The sequence below is a fragment of the Ochotona curzoniae genome, unplaced genomic scaffold (assembly GCF_017591425.1).
Source record: "Ochotona curzoniae isolate NIBS_2020 unplaced genomic scaffold, NIBS_Ocur_1.0 contig_1, whole genome shotgun sequence".
In the NCBI taxonomy this organism is placed as follows: domain Eukaryota; kingdom Metazoa; phylum Chordata; class Mammalia; order Lagomorpha; family Ochotonidae; genus Ochotona; species Ochotona curzoniae.
In genome coordinates, this window is record NW_024464918.1 from 43079758 (window position 1) to 43099388 (window position 19631).

Here is a 19631-nt window from a genome sequence, read left to right on the forward strand (position 1 = left end):
TGGAAGATCTTCTTCTCTGTCTCTCCTCCTCTCTATATATCTGATTTTGTAATAAAAATAAATCTTAAAAAAAAATTTTAAATAAAAATCTGCCTTTCAAACAAAAATAAATAAATCTTTTAAAAAGCATATATGTTTGAAAAGCAATGAGAGAAACAGAGAGAATATGTCATCTGTTGATTCACTCCCCAAATGCCTACAACATCTGGTGCTGGAATATATCAAGCCAAATCAAGAGCCATGTAGATCTTCCATGTAGGTAGCAGGGACCCAAGTACTTGAGCCATCATCTGCTACCTTCCTAGGTACATTAGCAAGAAGCCGGATAGAAAGCAGAAGTGGGACTTGATCCCAGATCCTCTTATACAGGAAAGTAAGAAAAATAAAAATGTGAAAAATGAACCCCAGGACAGGCATTTCATCTAGTGCTTAAGTTGCTGGTTGAAAGGTCTACACTCCATATGGAAGCACCTGGATTTAACTCCTACCTTAGGTTCCTGCTCCAGTTTCTTGCTAATAGACCCTTGGAAGCAGTGGTGATGATTCAAGTCATTAGGTTCCTCCCATTCACATGCAAGACCAGGACTGAGTACTGGCTCACAGCTTGAGCCTGGACCAGCTGAGCTGGCCCCAGCCACTGCAGCCATTTGGGCAGTGAGCCAAGAAGGGAAGCTCACTTTCTCTCTCTTTCTCCTCTCTCCGCTCAAATAATTTTTATATTGTTTTTTTTTAAGTTTAAAAAAACATTATTTTTGCAAAGTCAGATATACAAAAAGGAGGACAGACAGAGAGGAAGATCTTCAGTCCACTGATTCACTCCCCAAGCAGCCGCAACAGCTGGAGCTGAGCCAATCCGAAGCTAGGAGGCTGGAGCCTCTTTCAGGTCTCCCACGCGGGTGCAGGGTCCCAAGGCTTTGGGCCGTCCTCGACTGCTTTCCCTGCCCACAAGCAGTGAGCTGGATGGGAAGCAGGACTGCCAGGATTAGAACCTGTGCCCATATGGGATCCTGGTGCATTCAAGGCAAGGACTTTAGCTGCTAGGTTACCTGTTTTAATGACTAATATAATTGAAACCCATTGCAGTAATCATTTGTCCATGTCACCACCCCCTGCAAACATCACAACCAGTATGCAGGTCAATACTAGACATGGAAAAGCTTTCTCATTAGCTCACTTAATTCCCTAAATGGGAGAGTTGATCATTTCTCTCCCATTTAGCAGATGAATACATTAAGACACTGAGCCATTGAAGGCTTTGCTCAAGGTGGCACAGCCATTAAAATGTGTACTGGGACTTAATGTCCAATCTGTCCAATCTCACACTTACCACTCTTTCTTTTCATCCAACCTGCCCCAGCAAAGCATGTGAGATCTAGGAACTAAGAGCCACCTTTGCCCCTTATGAGAACAGCTGTGTGGGGCCCCATGTATGTACCTGCTGGAGCCGGCTCTTGATGTCGGAGGCGCAGAGTCGGAGCATGTGTAAGTAGGAGACCTCGGTGTCGATGAGCTCCCTGATGGCCAGCCTCTGCTGCAGCGACGATCTGTCCTCAGAATCTGGACCCTCCCCATCTGGACTCCCTGACCCAGAGGACGGCTCATCTGCCCCGTGATCGGCCATGTCTGCAGGTTCTGGGAAGAGCAAAAACCATCCAAGTCATTTCTGCTGAGCAACACTGCTTCTGATTTAAAGACAACAATTCACCAAAAGGCCTAAAGAAATCAGCAGCAGCAACAGCTGAACCGTGTGTGAGCACTTGTGGGCAGTGCTTGGACAATTGTAAAGGCAACAACAGCTCAGATGATTGTTGACATTTAAATCCATTTCCCAGGATTCAGGCAGTGTGCTTGCTTGGCTTTTCTTCCAGTGTTTCCCTAGCTCGTGACCTAGATTTCTTTATCTGGTTCAGTTTCTCATCCTCTCTTCCCATGGGATGGAATCCCTTCTCTCCTTTCCTGCCACCACCCCTATCAGTCCTACTAGCAATAACCTGTGCTATTTCCATAGCCTCTGGGATCATTCCTTCAAATTCAATCCCCAGTCTGCCTCTGCCGCCCACACACATTCAACTGTAACATGTTTCCAAGGGAAAATCAAGCTTGTGATCGTGGTGTTCTCTGCTGGAAGATTTTAAATTGCTCCCTGCTGATGTATGGTCTGGCTCCAACCTGGCTTTCTCCTCCAGCAAAATAGAGTAAAAGGCTTTTCTCTCCACTTGCAGAACCATTTCCTGGCTCTGTGCCCCTGCACCTGCTGGGCCCTTCCCCACGCTTCTGTCCTCCAACATTAACCTTCACTAAAGCCACTCCTGGTCTTCCTGGATCACCCTGTACTTTTCTTCACTGAAACTCCCACAACTTTTCATCTGTAATGTAAGGAATATAAAGGGAAATATCGTGGACCAGGTGGCCTGAAAAAAGAGCACTTAGAAATGCTAGATCAGCCAGAACACATTTCCTTGCAACTCTGTGGGAGAGCATACAAAGGGAGTTTACAGGGAGGACAGGAAATCACAGAGCTCCCAGCCAGAGGACACTGAAGCAGAGCAGCAAGCACCTGAGGTAGATGCAGCTGTAGCCCAAAGGATGAGGGGCAGGGGCACTGTCCATCTCTGACCCAGAGACTTGGGAACTAGTGCCAGGCAGGAGTACAAGGCAACTTCCTTCATCAAATGGGGACTCCGGAGGATTTCAATGAATTGTGTTACAGAAAACAACAAAAAGTACCTTCCCATCTTGGTTTGGGTCACAGGTAAGGGGGAAAAAAATCTCCTCTGAAAATTCCTGACAACAGGTACAGGGAGCGTGATCCTTTTCCTGCCCATCAAAAGGAGTCACAGCTGAGTCTAGCATAACAAATTTATTGGACCAGTTTTAGGTGACACAGGAGGCTTTAGGTTTGAGTCTCTGATGCATCACTACTGCTCCAACTCCTTGCTAATGCAACTGGGAAAACAATGAAAGACAGATCAAGTCTTTGGTCCCATGTACCACACGGGAGACCTGGAAGAAGCTCCTGGCCTCAGGCTAGCCCTAGATATCATGGCCACTTAAGAAGGAACCAGCAGATGGAAAATCTCTGTATCTCTCCTCTCTCTGTAACACTGCCTTTCAAAAACATTTTTAAAATCTTTATAAAGAATTTGAAAAATTGAAATGAAGGTACTATATTGGAAAAGTTAGGAAAGGTACTATAAGGAAAAATTATTCAAACTGCTCAACAGAGAGAGAACAGCATGGAAAATATGGCCAAAAAAATTAAGAGACACAGATATCAAAAGAAGGCCAATGGGGCGAACATTATTGTTTATCAGGTTAATGCTCTTCTTGCATCCTTTATTGGTATCAGTTCAAGTTGCAGCTGTACTACTTTCAATCTAGCTCTCTGCTAATGACCTACAAAAGCAGTGGAGGATGGCCTAAATCCTTGAACCCCTGCACCCACATAGAGACTCAGAAGAAGTTCCAGGCTGCTGGTTTCAGATCAGCTCAGCTTTGGCTGTTGTGGTTATTTGGGGAGTGAACCAGTGGATGGAAAATCTTTCTCTCTGTCTCTCCTTCTCTGTCAATATGCCTTTCCAATTTAAATAAAGAAACAAACAAACAAACAAACAACAAAAGAATCTTTGAAAAAATGGAGCTAAAAGCTAAGTTTATAAAAAATAAAAAAGACAAAAGGAGGCCAGTGCAACAAACATGAGATTTAAAAGGCAAGAACAGAATAGGAGAGGCTAAATTTGGATATACAAGATAAAGAATTGTATAGAATTTATAAAAGATGAATACTGAGATACAGGAAAGGCAAATCCCACACATAATAGGTTAAAACAAATTCCACTTCTTAACACGCAGAGGAAAAATTGTAGAACTCTGAAGGTACAGAGAATTTACCTCCTACACTTTTATTACCAGGGAACTACCAGAAACAATCCTACATCAAAACAAAATAAAAAAAATAGACAAAGCTGTAGGAAACTGGTGACTGAACGCTGGAGAGGGACCCAAGGATCTCTTAGGATAGATGAAGATAAATTCTAGGGTTGATTATAGATAGAGGGCACTCTGGATGGGAGAACTCCAGAAGGTTCTAGAATATCTTGGGAGCATATCTACTTAGTACAGACTCTAGTGTCTAGTTAGGGATAATTACAGAGATAAATGTTAGAACTTAAAAAATAATAATAAAACAATAAGTAACCAAAAAACCAATAAGTAACTTATATAACAAAAATCTCTGCAGATGAACTGTTCATATGTTATTACATGGTTCATTATAAACAGAATTCATTCATACACTAAGGCACATGATCTAATTAGCATTAGGGACAACAGACTAAAAGGCCAGGGAGATGAGAAGAGTGGGCAAATATGGTGGAGTTTAAAAAAAAATGTTAAAAACTTGTAGTCCACAGTAGGGAGTCAAAGTCCAATGCCTAAGAGAAGCAGCAGCGCATGTAGGTGTTGGGCCCAGAAAATGACATCCAAAACATAAGGCCTCAGAAACAGCCGCAGAAGCAAAGCTCCCCAACTTCAGCCCTCCTGCTCACACCTCACATTCTCCCCAGAGGCAAACCACAGGGACCACCCTTCTTTCTCAAAATAGGTCACAGAAAAAGCTCAAAGCCACTCATAAAATCGCAACAATAGACTTCCTTGGATAGTTCACTATTAAAAAAAAAAATCTCTGACCTAGGACTTTCTCTGATTGTAGGTCATTCCAGCAAAAGGATCCTGTATCCTCACACCTGGACGACAGCTGTTGCAGGATGTCCCACTCCATTCAGTTTCATTAGCTCATATCCTTTTATCCACTCCCATTTCTACACGGCTGCCCATGCTCCAGCAAGCCTATCAATGAGGGTGGCTATTCATCCCGGGTCTTCAGCTCAATCACACAGAACTATGGTCCATGTTAGGGCTTTCCTCCTCTTCAACTGCCTCCTGCCAGTTTACATCAGCTCAAATATCAGACCTTCAGAGAGAAAGCTTGGACTTCCCTACTCAAAGACACCAAGGGAAATGCTCAAGCAGTTAGGTTAAAAAAGACAAAAGAAATGGTCCGGTGCTGGCTGGAACAGGAAGGAAGGGTGGAACAAGTTGTTTCTCATAAAAAATATATTGTAGTCTATTCATCTTGACTTTTCATAACAAACACACAAATAACCATATTTTTGAAATTTTATGCTTTGATAAAAGTTAAAAATCAGGGGCAGGACTTGAGGTACAGTGAGTTAAATCACAACTTGGATCATTGCCATCCCATATTGGAGCACTGATTTGAGTCCTGGCTTCTATGTTTTTGATTCAGCTTCCTATTGTGCACCTGTGAAAGCAGCAAATAATGGCACAAAGTACTTGGATTCCTGCCACTCACATGGCAGACCCAGAATGAAGTTCCTGGCTCCCGACTTCCACTTAACCAACTCCAGTTATTGCAGGCAGTGAAAATATCTCTTCTCTGTTTCCCTCGACACCCACCAATCTCTCTGCCTTTCAAATGAATAAAACAATCTTTAAAAAAATAAATGTGGGGATGCAGCACTGGCCCAAATACCTAATCCTCCACCTTAAAGTACTGACATGAGCACCGATTCATGTCCTGGATGCTTCATTTCCCATCCAGCTCCCTGCTTGTGGATAGAAAAGCAGTGGAGGATGACCCAGCACCTTGGCTCCCTGCACTCATGTCAGAGACCCAGAAGAAGCTCCTGATTCCTGGCTTCAGATCAGCTCAGCTTTGGTATTGTGGTCATTTGAGGAGTGAACCAGTGAATGGAAGATCTTTCTTTCTTTCTCTCCTTCTCTCTGTAAGCCTGCTTTCCCAATAAAAATAAATAAATCTTTAAAAAAAAAAGGAACAACTAAATGTAAGAAAACTGGGAGTATGAAGATTAATATTAAAAAATAGCTTTACTTCTCTCTACATTAAAAAAGTACATATTAGAAAATAAAAGCATAAGATGCAATTTTGTGGTAATAATAATAGTATTTATAACTTCCTAAGTATACTAAAAGATATATGTTTATGAAAGAGGTTATAAAACTTCACTGAAATACATGTAAGAACTAAATACAAGCAGATACATAAGATGAACATTTACAGGAAGATCTTATATTATAAAAGTGAAAATTTTCCAACAGGATCCCATATGGGCACTGGTTCTAATCCCAACTGCTCCACTTCCCTTTCAGCTCCCTGCTTGTGATATGGCAAAGCAGTGGAGGAAAGCCCAAAGCCTTGGGACCCTACACCTAATGTGAGAGAGCAGGAAGAAGTTCCTGGCTCCCAGCTTTGGATCGGCTTAGCTCTGGCTGTTGCTGCCACTTGGGGAGTGAACCAGTGAATGGAAGATCTTTGTCTCTCCTTCTCTCTGTAAATCTGACTTTCCAATAAAAATAATAAATCTTTAAAAAGAAAGAGAGAAGCTCCATATACATACCTGTCCCAATTTTCCCTATGGTAATACTTACATAACTACAGCACAAAGACACAACCAGGACAACAGTACAATAATTACACTGCCATGGTAGAGAACACTTGTCTGAGCATCCCTCGTGTAGCCTTCCTACCCTCCTGGCTGCAGCCCCCATCCCATCCTCAGCCCTGGGAAACCACAAACTGTCCTCTACTTTTATAGTCACATTTCTGAAAAGAATGTCCTCTCAGTCGACTCCTACAGGGTTATCACCCTTTAGGACTGGCTTTACTCAAGCAACATAATTCCCTGCAGATTCAGAGGGGAGGGTGGACCTCCATAGTCTCTTCCTTTTTATTGCTGAGTCTTTGAAATGTTGTTTTTGTTTGAGAAAATCTAGATCAAAAATGGCAAAAAAAAAAGAATGGTAAAAAAATATATATTGAAAGTAAATAAACCAGGAGGTAAGGATGGGTATTGAGTGCATCATTCTTTGCTGTTTTCTGGGTGATTAAAATGCCTTATAATATTTAAAGTGGCCTACATCTCATTTAGTCCTGTGCTTGGGTTGCTTATGATGAAGCTCATCTCTCTGGCTAGACATTTAGCTCTTGTAGGTGAAAGGAATACCAATTTATATGCTCCCCTGTGTCTCATGACACAGACAAAAAATATGCACTTGCCAAATAAAGGGTTCTTGTGGATGTATTAGTGATACCTAAACTTTCTGTCTTGGACTATAAGCTATGACTCATGGTACTTGTACTTAAACTGAGTGATGCTGGCAAGGTTATTTTGAAGGCAAGAGGCTCAGAGAGATGCTGGAATGGATCCATCTGATTGACAGCTCTGTCCCAGCCTCTGAATCCTGCCCTGGTCTGCTCATCTGTATCTGCCCAGGGCTGCAACATTCACTCCCTTGTTCACAGCTTCCCTAGCAAGAGCTCACTTAGAATGCCAGGAGAGCTACTCATGTTCCACAGTTCAGAACTGTTGCTAAATAAACAAAAAGCGTATGCAATACTTTCGAGAGAACTGCAAAATCATTGCAAAAAACATTAATTTGCCCTTAGGTTAATTATAATCTAGACCTCTAAGCAGGCCTAGACAAAACTCTCTGTAGCAGCATTTTATAATCCCTCAGTTTACAGTTTATATAATTTGTGCTTTTACAAGAAGTAAACACTCTTATTTCTTCAAAAATAAACTGTTCAGCAACAAAAAAGAATGAATGCTGATAATGCGCTGCAACATGAAAACATCTTGAAGACATTATGCTGAGAGCAGGGAGTCACAAGAATCACATACTATATGAGCACATTAACACAAAATGTTCAGAATAGGCAAATGTATAGAGACAGAAAGCAGTAGTTATCTCGGGCTGATGGGTGGGCGTTTGGAGCAGAGGACTGATGTTCATGAGGTTTCCTTTGGAGGCCATGAAAATGTTCAAAATTAACTGTGATGATGGCTACACAAGCCTGTGAATATACTAAAAACCATGAGGCACACTCTAAATGAGCAAATTATATTGTGTGAATTATATCTCAATAAAATTGTTACCAAAAAGTATGTCATACCAAAAGCAGAAGAAACTGGATTTCTCATATACTGCTGCTAGGAAAATTTAAAATGTGACAGCCACTCCGGAATCCCGTTTGTCAGTTTCTTTAAAAATTAAATATCCACCCCAGTGGTAGGCAACAGTCTAGAGTGCCTTGTACCTAGGCAATTGTTATACTGCTGACAGAAAAGCAACCAGTAGCTGATGGGCATTCTGGACCTGGCTAAAGCCAAATTTGTGTTAACTATACCAGAATGCTAGCACAGTTGTTTATTCTTCTTCTTTTTTTAAAGGTAAGTGGGGAAGGCAGGAAACACCAGGCCAGGGCACACCTGTGGGGGTAAGCAGTGGGGCAGGGGCTGCAGATTGCCCAGGGAAGGTATTCTGGGGACACACTGGGGACACATTAGAATGGGAGCAACTTACGGAATATTTGTTTGACAGGGTAGGAATGACTTCTACGGTCTTCCACAGACCGGACTCCTGTACTCATAGGTATGTGAGGAAGTTGAGACAGTGATTTAGAGGGGGAAATGGGATAGGCCATAGCAGAGGCTGGCACGTGCAAAAACCAGGGCTGGGGGAGGGGCCTAGTGGGTGTCATTGGGGCGTCTCCCAACTAGACCATGGCACACGCTGATATGCATGAGAAATGGGTCTGTGGCAGGCTGACTAGGCAAGGCCACTGTATCTGTCAGTTCACGCGAGATACTGGGCTGGGACAGAGCTGACCAGGCAACTGCATCCCCTGGTTTGTGTGTTAGCTGGTACAGGTGATAGAACGCACCTGACCTTGCACTAGCTGGCACATACAAGAATCAAGCTGGAGATCACCCCAGTAAGATTTCTTGGGGGACTCCCAAACAAAACTGCTGGACTCAGACCCCAACCACAGGGAAAATCACATGATGTGTGGTCCAACCTTGGAGTACATATATCAGGACTGGGCCTCCTTAGTTGCTGATGTCTGTGCAGTGGACAGTAATGCCCAGATGCACATGGGGCACATGACAGCCAGCTCATGTAGACCAGCAGGAGATGTCTACTGCCTTGCCAGAGGATGGAAAGCAGAATAAGTTGAACAAGTCTTTGGGCCAAGTTCTGCAGCATGTTCCTGGATCTACAGATGCACTAAGGCGAACTTTATTTTATCAACCATGGAGCAAGAAAATCAGTAACTTTTCAGAACTATGAAAATTACTCAAGAAACAATATTTTCTCGGACACTCTTCCATATATTGGAGTCTCTGATGTGTCATCAAAGAACTGTCCCCTACATCCCTGATGTGGTTTGACAGCAGATCCCCCTCTCTCACCTCCCCTGTGGACACCGGAGGTGAGGGGGAAGACTGAAACATTTGTGCCACCTATTTTTCTTTTTTGTGCCTGAGCCTCCCCATTCCTACTCCAAGGCCCACATGGATGCGCATCCCTCTCAACTACGTAAACAATATTAAAAAGAAAATAAAGATTTTTTTTTTAAGTTAAATATCCAGGGGCTGTCACCTTAGCAGAACAAGCTAAGCCCCTGCCTATGAGGCCAGCATCCCATAGGGGTGCCAGTTTTAGTCCTGGCTGCTTGATTTCTGATGCAGCTCCCTGTTTATGTCCTGGGAAAGCAATGGATGATGGCCCAAGTCCTTGGGCCTCTGCATTCACAGGGGAACCTGTATTCTCCTGACTCCTAGCCCGTGTCTTCAAAACAGCCCAGCTCCAACTATTGTGGCCATTTGGGGAGTCAACCAGCAGATGGGAGATTTATCTCTGCCTCTCTAACTCTACCTTTCTTTTTTTTTAAGATTTATTTTATTTTTATTGCAAAGTCAGATATACAGAGAGGAGGAGAAACAGAGAAGAAGATCTTCTGTCCAATGACTCATTCCCCGAGTGACCACAACGGCCGGTGCTGCGTTGATCTGAAGCCAGGTTCCAGGAACTTCTTCCGGGTCTCCCACGTGGGTACAGGGTCCCAAGGCTTTGGGCTGTCCTCGATTGCTTTCCCAGGCCACAGGCAGGGAGCTGTATGGGAAGTGGAGCTGCAGGGATTAGAACCAGCGACCAAATGGGATCCTGTCATATTCAAGGCAAGGACTTTAGCCACTAGGCCACTGCGCCAGGCCCTGTAACTCACATAAAAAATAAAGTTAAAAAAATTAAACATACAGGATTGGTACAGTTAAGTTGCTGCTTGGCATCCCATATCAGAGTATCTGATTTGAGTCAGGAATATTCCATTTCTGACGCCAGTTTCCTGCTAACCTGCATCAGGGGAGGCTGCAGGGAATGGTACAAGTACTTGAGTCCCTGCCATTCCTGTAGGAGACTAGATGGAGTTTCAGCTCTCTAGTTTTGGCCTGGACCAGCCCTGGTTCTCACAAGAATTTGGGAAATAAACTAGCAGGTAGATGATATCTCTAAGCCTTTCAACTGACATGAAAATAAATTAATATTTTAAAAAATATGAAATCCACTTAACCATACAACTAAGAAATCATACCTTTTGCTTGTAACCCAAAGAAAGCTCTACCAAAAATTTACATACTACTGTTCATGACAACTCTATTTGTAATACTTAAAATGTGGAATGTCCTTTAAGAGATGAATGATTAAGCAAGCTACGGCTCATTCACGCCACTAAATACTCAGAAGTAACAAGCATGAGCTATTGATGCACAGAGACAGGGAATGATGCATTGTGAAAATAACAGTCTCAGAAGGTTACATACTGTGTGATTCATTTAATTACAAAGAAAATGACTGAGCTTGAGAACAGATTAATGGCTGCACAGATAGGGATGGGGCAGGGAGCAGGCATGTGTGACAACAAAGAAAGAGCAGGAATGAGCATGTTGTCCTGGTGTGACAGTTCTGGATCTAAATCCATATGTGGGATAAAATCAGATAGAACAATCATATGCCCATATTGCTCCAATGCCCACCTCCTGGTTTTGACATTGTTCTGTGTTTAAATAAGATGTCTCATTAGAGGAATCATCATGAAGGTTACATGGGACTTGTCTGTACTATGCTTGCAACTTTGTGTTGCCCCTATAATTATTTTAATACAAAAGAAAAAAATTTTAATATAAAAAAAATTTTAATTCAACATGGTACACCTTCAGTTATCAACTATCTATGTGACACGCAGGTCAAACTGTAGCTTAAAGATCTCATGAGAGCTGGCTGAGTGCCCTTGTGCCATTTGCTGGACTGTCCTGATAAGGAGGCTTGTCTCAGAGAACACGCTCAGAAACATGGCTTGCATAACGTACGTCAGGTGCCTGGACAGCTTTGGAAAAAGAATCTCTAAAGTCCAGTCCATGCCCAATTCTGAAATCTACATGATGCCCTCTGATATGCAATCAACAGCTAAAATCAACGTGACACATAGTTCATGCTTGAAAAAAAAAGTTGACTACCCAGCAATTAATGCTTCAGCAATCTATTGCTTCTGATTCTAGCACTAGATAAAAGAGAGCTAAGTCCCTTCTCCTTCTCTTCTATCCACACTGGTAAGAGGAAGGAAATTTGGCCACCCACATGTTTATCCAACCAGTATTTTGAATGATTATGACATGTCAAGTATTTTGCTGGATTCTGAAGACACAAAGATTAAGATAAATAGCTCTACAATAAGAACTGAATATTTAAAATCCTTGATTATTTACTCCAAGTCTCACTCCGATATAAGCATAAGTGCTGACTAAACTAAAACACCACGGACATCCAGATTATTTCATCCCTTGCAAGACAAAAATAAATAAATAAATAAATTACAAGGAAGTGATGCTCGGAACATAATCTTGACCAATCAGACAAAGCGATTGGAGAAAAGAACCTAAAGCGGACCTCCCCCTCCATCCTGGGAGAAATGAAACCATCACCTTGAAGCTCTCGCAGAAAGTAAAATGGCATAGCAGGGCTAGGGCAGCATCTACAGAAGCTCACCTTAGGCTTAGAGAGAGACCAATTTAAACATTTAAAGAAGAAATGGGAGAAAAATGGAAGACCTCCGTTCTGAGACTCCAGGGATGCTACATGAAGGCTGTCAGTGGTGAAGCTCAGCAACTACAACAGCAAAACAACCTCCTGAAGGATAAAGGGAGCTGTGGGGAGGAGCACCAATATACACAGGGATGGGCCCTGGACAATAAACCTGACTCCTAAAAATACATACAAATGCCAGCATGATGGCTCAACCAGCTAAACCTCCACCTGCAAGCACCAGCATTCAATATGGGCACTGGCTTGTGTCCTGGCTGCTCCCCGCTAATCTGTCTGGGAAAGCTGTGGATGACGACCCAAAGCCTTGGGACCTTGTCACCATGTGGAAGACCCAGAAGAAGCTCCTGGCTCCTGGCTTTGAAACGGCTCAGCTCTGGCTGTTGTGGTTATTTGGGGAATGAACCAGCAGAAGGAAGATCTTTCTCTTATTTCTCATTCTCTCTGTAAATTTGCCCATAAAATAGAAAATAAAAAACTTTAAATAAACAAATAAATAAAAGATACATACAATTCCTGTACAAAGAACTTCCAGATTTATAAAATCCACACAGACTTCAAACTGACAACACTCCAAGGATCACCTCCAAGTTCTGCCTGCCATCACCACTAGCAAGCAACAGGTCCATGATTCATGTTTAGAACGCATAAGCACAAGGCACACCATTCGATGGCTTTGCTTTCCTTCTCTTAGCCTTAAAGAATGATTAGAAGACGTTGTGATGCTTAGCAGCCCAGGTCTTAGGGCCAGAAAAACCTGATTTCAAATTCTATTTCTACTATCAGTTGGCTGGCTTTCCTAGAATACTTATATAATCTTCCTCAGAGGGTTGTCATAAGATTTCATAAGATAATCCATGTGAAATGCTTAGCAGAGCCCATGGTATGGGGTAAACTCTCAGTAAAAGTACCTGTTCTGTTTTGCTACTACTCCGTTTAAATTGGAAAAAGTAACATTCCTATGGATTGGTAGGATAAAGAATTGGTCTAAGAACCCTTGCCTGATTTAGATGCCTCCAATCACACTCCAGCAAACAATATGCACAAGAGCTGTTAACACCACAGAAATAAGAGCGGGAGATTGGGAGTCAATGCCCTGACAACACCAGTTCAGCCACGATGAGACTGATTCCTCTGGGATCAGTGGTTTGATGTTATTGTTGTTGCTGCTGCTGTTGCTGTCATTTACACGAGCTTATGCAATTCCACTCTTGATCCCCTTCGGGCAGAGCCACTCTGTATTGGGTGTCTGTCACTTCATTAAAACAATTTGTTAGACCCGGCGTGGTATCCTAGTGGCTAAAGTCCTTGCCTTGCATGTGCCAGGATCCCATATGGGTGCCAGTTCTTTTTGTGACAGCCCCACTTCCCATCCAGCTCCCTGCTTGTGGCCTTGAAAAGCAGCCGAGAGTGACCCAAAGCCTTGGGACCCTGCACCGACATGGGAGACCTGGAAGAAGCTCCTGGCTTCAGATTGACTTAGTTCTGGAACACCTATAAATTGAGGCCACTTGGAGAGTGAATCCTCAGATGGAAGATTTTCCACTCTGTCTCTCTTATCTGTATATCTGACTTCCCAATAAAAATAAATAAACAATTTTTTTAAAAAGATTTGTCTGGGCCCGGCGCAGTGGCGCAGTAGTTAAGGTCCTCGCCTTGCACGCCTGGGATCCCATATGGGCGCCGGTTCTAATCCTGGCGGCCCACTTCCCATCCAGCTCCCCGCTTGTGGCCTGGGAAAGCAGTCAAGGACGGCCCAAGGCTTTGGGACCCTGCACCCGCGTGGGAGACCCAGAAGAGGCTCCTGGCTTCAGATCGGCATAGCATCCACTGTTGCGGCTCACTTGGGGAGTGAATCATCGGACGGAAGATCTTCCTCTCTGTCTCTCCTCTCTGTATATCCGCCTTTCCAATAAAAATAAAATAAATCTTAAAAAAAAAAGATTTGTCAGGCTTTGAAAAAAGGAAAATGAGATTACTTGGAATCAGCATGGGTTAATGATAATAATTAAAAAATAAAAACAGGTCATGCCAGACTATCCTCTTTCTGTTACTCAAAGTCCTCTGTATCCATAGATCAAAGGAAAGCTGTAATCCAGTGGATCTGGACAAGCAAGGTGTTGTCAGCACCCTTGTGACATCTTACAAATATGGAACAGGATGTGGTGCTAGAGACTGGGGCCAAGGCAATAGAATAGAACCAGGCACTGAAAAGTGGTAAAACTACTAAGCTCAGGGTTCTGAGCAGGGTCAACCTGCAGGCTCTATCCTGTTTTGTTAAGGAAAGCCATAAGTCCTTGGTGAATTTTCACCTGTAAGTCATATATAGATAGATAGATATAGATAGATAGATAGATAGATAGATAGATATATGACATATATCTATATCTTCCAGTTCCTCTTCCTCCAGATCAACACTTGATGTGATTATTGTTTTTATTTTAGCCTAATGGTCATGAAGTAATACCTTACTACAGATTGAAATTGCATTCCTTTGATGTTTAATGCTTTCAAATATCTTTTCAAGTGCTCACTTGCCATTTATACTTTTTTCTTTAGAAAAAAAAACTAAAATTTTTGTTTAAATTAGTAAAATGCTCTTGCTCACTACTAACCCGATCCACTGAAGTAATCAGAGGTTTCATAAGAATCAATAGGAAGGGTCCAGCATGGTAGCCTAGTAGCTAAAGTTCCCGCCTTGCATGTGCTGGGATTCTTTATGGGCACCAGTTCATATCCCGGTTGGATTCTCCACTTCCCTTCCAGCTCCATGTTGTAGCCTGAGAAAGCAGTCGAAGATGATCCAAAGCCTTGGGACTCTGTACCCTGAAGAAACTCTTGGCTCCTGGCTTTGGATCAGCTCAGCTCCGGCCACGGCGGACACTTGGGGAATAAACCAGGGGATGGAAGATCTTTCTCTCTGTCTCTCTTTCTGTGGATCTCACTTTCTAATAAAAAATAAATACATCTTTTGTAAAAATCACCAGGAGAACTTATTAAGCATGCAAGTCCTTGCTTCCACTCTAGAAGTTCTTGATGCATTAGGTCAGGTATGAGACATTTTAACAGCGTCCGAGGTGATTCTGAGGCAAGCAGTCTGTAAATCATTTCTTGAGGATCTCTGCTTTTAACCTTGCCTTACTGAGGAATAGAGGGAGCAGGTCTGCCTTCAGGTAAGAAAGTCCTTGCCTGAAATAGTAAGCCTGTTTGCTCTAAGTCATCCAATGGAGCACCCACCTATAGTTCAGAAAAAGCACTTTAAAAAAAAAAAAAAAAAAAAAAAAAACCTTACTTACTTACTTGGAAGTTACAGAAAGGAAGAGCTCCAGATGTCTCCCACCTGTTGGTTCTTTCCCTCAAATGGCCGCAGTGGCCAGGACTGAGCCAAGTGGAAACCAGAAACCTGGAATTCCATTTGGATCTCCCGTGTGGGTAGCTGGGACCTGGTACCTGGACCATCCTCTGTTAACTTCCTGGGCACACTAGCTGATAGACAGATCAGAAGTAGACAGCTAGGACTTGAAACAATGCTCGTATGGGATGCCAGTGTCACAGACAGTGGCTTAACTCACTGTGCCACAATACCAGTGCCAGGAAAATATTCTGATATTTTAGAAACTATTGTGAAACAAAATCAGGCCACTGAGGGGATGGTGTTGTGGCCCAGCACATTACGCCACTGTCGCAATGCTGGTATTCTAAACTGGAGTACCAGTTCCAGTTCTGGCTGTTCTGTTCCTATCCAGCTGCTTGCTAATATGCCTGGGAAGGCAGCAAAAGATGGCCCAAGTGCTTGGGCACCTGCCACCGATGCTGCATGCAGATGGAGTTTCTAAACTTCAACCAGTTCTGGCTGTTGCAATCACTTGAGGAGTGAATCAGATGGAATGTCTCCTTCCCTTCCCTCCTTGTCTCTCCTCTCTTCTCCATCTAGTTTTTTTCTCTCTGCCTTTCAAAATAAACTTAAAAAAAAATCACTGAGGTTACTGAGCCAGACTGTTTGTAGATAAAGGGTTTTTCTGGGTTGAGAAAATACTGGCTGAAGAGAAAAAGTAATGTGGCCAGAGGACAAGGGCCATCTCAGGCATACCACATTGTCTCTCACAGTCTCGCCTCAAGGAAAAGCTCCCCTCCTTATGTACATGGAGAAAAATGTTACCACCAGACAGGTGGTGTGTGTCTTCACCCAAATTAAATAGCAACTGTTTACCCTTAGCCATATTTCCCTGGCTCTATTTACAAGGCTAAAAATGTAGAGAAAGGAGACGGTACAGTAATTTTTTTTTTTTTAAGAGCAGTTGTTTTTTAAACAAGTGGCTCTGCCCAGGCCCTATCCTCACAATTTTGGATCCAGCAAAACTCCTAAGATTGTCAATAAACAAGCACAAGGCTTTGGACAACCAAGCTTGATAAATGCCATTCTACTTCTGTTACAGCACCCAAAGACAGGCTCCCCGTTCATCAGTTCAATGAAAAGCCATTTATTTGATCTTGGGCAGAATCAGTCAAGGCACTGTTTACCACAGTCATCTGCTGATTCAAGGAGGATGTGAGCCAGCCGCGGGCAACTCCCGCACACTAGCAGAAACTCATTGCTGGGCAAGACTGGGTGTTATCCAGGTCCCGGCATATGCCCTCTTTCTCTAGTTTTGAAACAAATCAGGTGGATGCACACTGGCTGCATTTGACAGAAGGGAGGAGGTCCCATAAATAGTCTTTGTTAGGATATCCATTCGTTTTTACTTTCAGGACCTAACTCTGGGTCAACTAGTGGGTGTTGTGCTTCACTGCACCCTTGGTTAGGGTAAGATCACCAAGGAATGTATGCATTGTGTTTGATAAGTCAAAATAAGGTTGACTTTAAATAATCCTGTTTAGGATTTAACATTATTTTATTTTGGATATAGTCTACTTCTCTCCAGATCCTCCCTTGCCCCTAAATAGCACAGCTGTGATTCACTGGGTTAGGGGGAGCAGCACCTTCACAAAGCACCTACAACTACTAGGCACCAGGCCCTGGACCTTGGGTCACTTCGACATCTGACAGTTATCCTGGAGGACAAAGACCGTAGTTTGGCAGCAGGGAGCAGCCCCCTGCTCTTCTCTCCTCATTCCCACCTCCCCAGATATAGGAGAAAAGGAAACATATTGGAAACATTTGTCCCACTCTCCTTCCTCCATACCTCAATCCTCTCTACCCTAATCAGTGACCCACATGGGCATATATCCTTGTCAACTACATAGATAACATTTAAAATAATAAATATTTTTTTAAACAGGCCTTTTTATTTCCAGTTTGCCAGAAAACTGGAACGTAAAAAGGTTGAAATGCATGTCCACAGGCACACAGCCAGCAGCTGTTCCGGACACTACACTATAGCAGCTACTTGTCCACCAGCTGCTCTTCTTAAAGAAGCAAAGAAACAGCTTTGAAAGAGTCCAATGTCGGCCTAGTCATTCTTCCCAGCAGGCTTCCAGTCGATTCTGAGACTGGGGAAAGGCTAATAGTGAACCCTTCCACCGGAGGAATGGACACAGCCTTCTCCCAGGTCCCTGACCTCAAGAAGGTTCCGACCCACTGCCTGGGCAGGCTGCCAGCTTCCCCGTTCTCCTCCAAGTTTCTGGACCACAGGAGCCTGATCTGGCCACTCCCAGCGCCAGCTCTACCCTCCTCCCCACCGTGCCTTTCTGAGAGTCTTTAGACAAGTCACTGTTACCTTCGGGATAGCAGCTTTCTGTTCTCTCTACCCCAGCCTTGATTGTTCACGCCTCATTCAATTTTCCTGGGAAGGAGTCGTCACCATCGCTTATATTCTCCCATTTTCTTCACCATTGCTTATATTTATATTTGTATACAGCTTCTCATTTTTAAAAGCCTCCCCGAATCCTACATGGAAGCAGAGATAAACAGTAATTACTTTGTTGTAGCTCAGCTAACCTCCATGGACCTCAGCTTCTCACCTGTGAAAACGACTTGGTTGGGTTCCATAGATCAGGCAACCTACAGAAACTCCGCAGCAGTCCGGCACCCGGCAGGTAGCGACATTCCGCCTTCTTTCCCACCTGCCCAGCAGCTGTTTCCCCGCACTCGTCCCGGTCGGCTCCGGGCCGGCCCTGGTGCACTCACCGCGCACGCGTGCCAGGTGCTTGCGCGCCAGCGCTCAGGGCTCGGCCCAGCGGAGAACTGCGTAGCCAGCTCCTGGCACCCGCGCGCCCCGGGCCGCGGTGCTCACCCCTCTGCGAGCGTGCATGAGTGCGCGCCGCGAAGGAGCGGCTGGCCTCCAGGCTTTGTTGATGGTGGTTCTGCAGCAGGGTGGTTTTTTCGCTCGCTGATCGGCCGCAGCTGGTGGCCCTTGAGGCGTTCCTCTGGCCTTTAGCCAATTCGTGGCTGTGCGGGCGGGGTTAGCGCCGCGCCCCAGGATACTACCCTCTCGCCTCGTTGTGAAGCCGCCCTCTTTTCGCATCGCCTCATCACCCCGAAAACAGGGATCGACATTCATGCCACTCTGTGGAACGCTGGCCCTAGGATCACTGGGTATCAGTGCTCCTGGCAGAATCGCCAGGAGACAGGGCTGGGCTCTCATTTGGCTCTGGGTCGGCTGCCTGGGACCCCTCGTGTCTTATCCCAGCTCTGCCTCAGAGATGGGAAAGGCGATTCCCTGAACGGTCTTAACAAATCTGCCAGTATCCTCTTGTAGCGCAGGAAAGTGTTGGGCCATCTTCTGCCCCGTGATCCCCACGCTGTTGTGGGTACTGAGAACCCAGCAATCAGCACCAAACAGGTGCCGCCCTCATGGGTTCCTGTGAATCTGATAAGTGCTATGGAACAATGGAAAATGTCTTATGGGGCAGCCAAATCTTGTTGGTGGAGTCAGGAACGGACAAGCTGAACTCTCCTAATCCTGCCAACTCTAGTTTTTTATTCTTATTCTCACTACTCTGGCTTATTCACAATTTTATGGACTATTGGTCATAACAGTAGTCTTTACTAAGAGCCAGGAACTACGCTAAACATTTCACTTGTGTGTTTTCATTTATCGCATTCACAGCCTTAGGAACTGAAGCTAGAGAGATGAAAATACCCTGCCCATGGTCACACAACTACTAAGTGATGCGACCAGTGTTCGAACTGCCCATGGCCTCAGGGTGCTGCACCACCACTCTACACTCACAAAAATAACCAAGACCAGAACAACCCTGACCTCCAGGGCAACTGGAGGAGAGAAGGGTGGGTTATTTAGGGCCAGTGGAAGAGAGGAGCAAGAAAAGTCAAGAACTTGGGCATTTTTATATTTTATTTTTTATTTACTTGAAAGGTATAAATGGGTCCAGCATGATGGCTCAGTGGCTAAATCCTCACATTGCAAATGTTGGGATCCCATATGGGCACTGGTTTGTGTCCTGGCTGCTCCAGTTTCTATCCAGCTCTCTGTGGCCTGAGAAAGTGGTGGAGGATGGCCCAAAGCCTCTGAACCTTGTACCTGTGTGGGAGGCCTGGGAAAAGCTCCTGGCTTCAGACGGGCTAAGTTCTGGCTATTGCAGCCTCTTGGGAAACGAACCAGTGGATGGAGGAAATCCTTAAAAATAAATAAGTATAGCAAGAGATACCCTGGTCCACTGGCTTACTATCCAAATGTACTCTCACTAGC

General features: G+C 44.1%; 1 protein-coding gene across 12 annotated transcripts in view; it reads right to left on the minus strand.

Moving 5' to 3' along the window:
* ARHGEF37 (Rho guanine nucleotide exchange factor 37) overlaps positions 1-18302 on the minus strand; it is a 70802-nt gene extending 52500 nt beyond the window's left edge. For 3 of the 12 annotated variants that reach the window (XM_040972742.1, XM_040972767.1, XM_040972733.1), the window contains exons 1-2: positions 17944-18300; positions 1436-1632 (exon numbers count right to left, since the gene is read on the minus strand). In XM_040972742.1, coding sequence (XP_040828676.1) covers positions 1436-1632; positions 17944-17971 — 225 coding nt within the window. In that variant the 5' untranslated portion in view covers positions 17972-18300. Of the gene's footprint in view, positions 1-1435; positions 1633-2292; positions 2367-17699; positions 17870-17943 lie in introns of all 12 variants that reach the window. The other 9 variants (XM_040972804.1, XM_040972776.1, XM_040972795.1 and 6 more) reach the window with 7 other exon arrangements.
* Positions 18303-19631: the final 1329 nt, after the last annotated feature.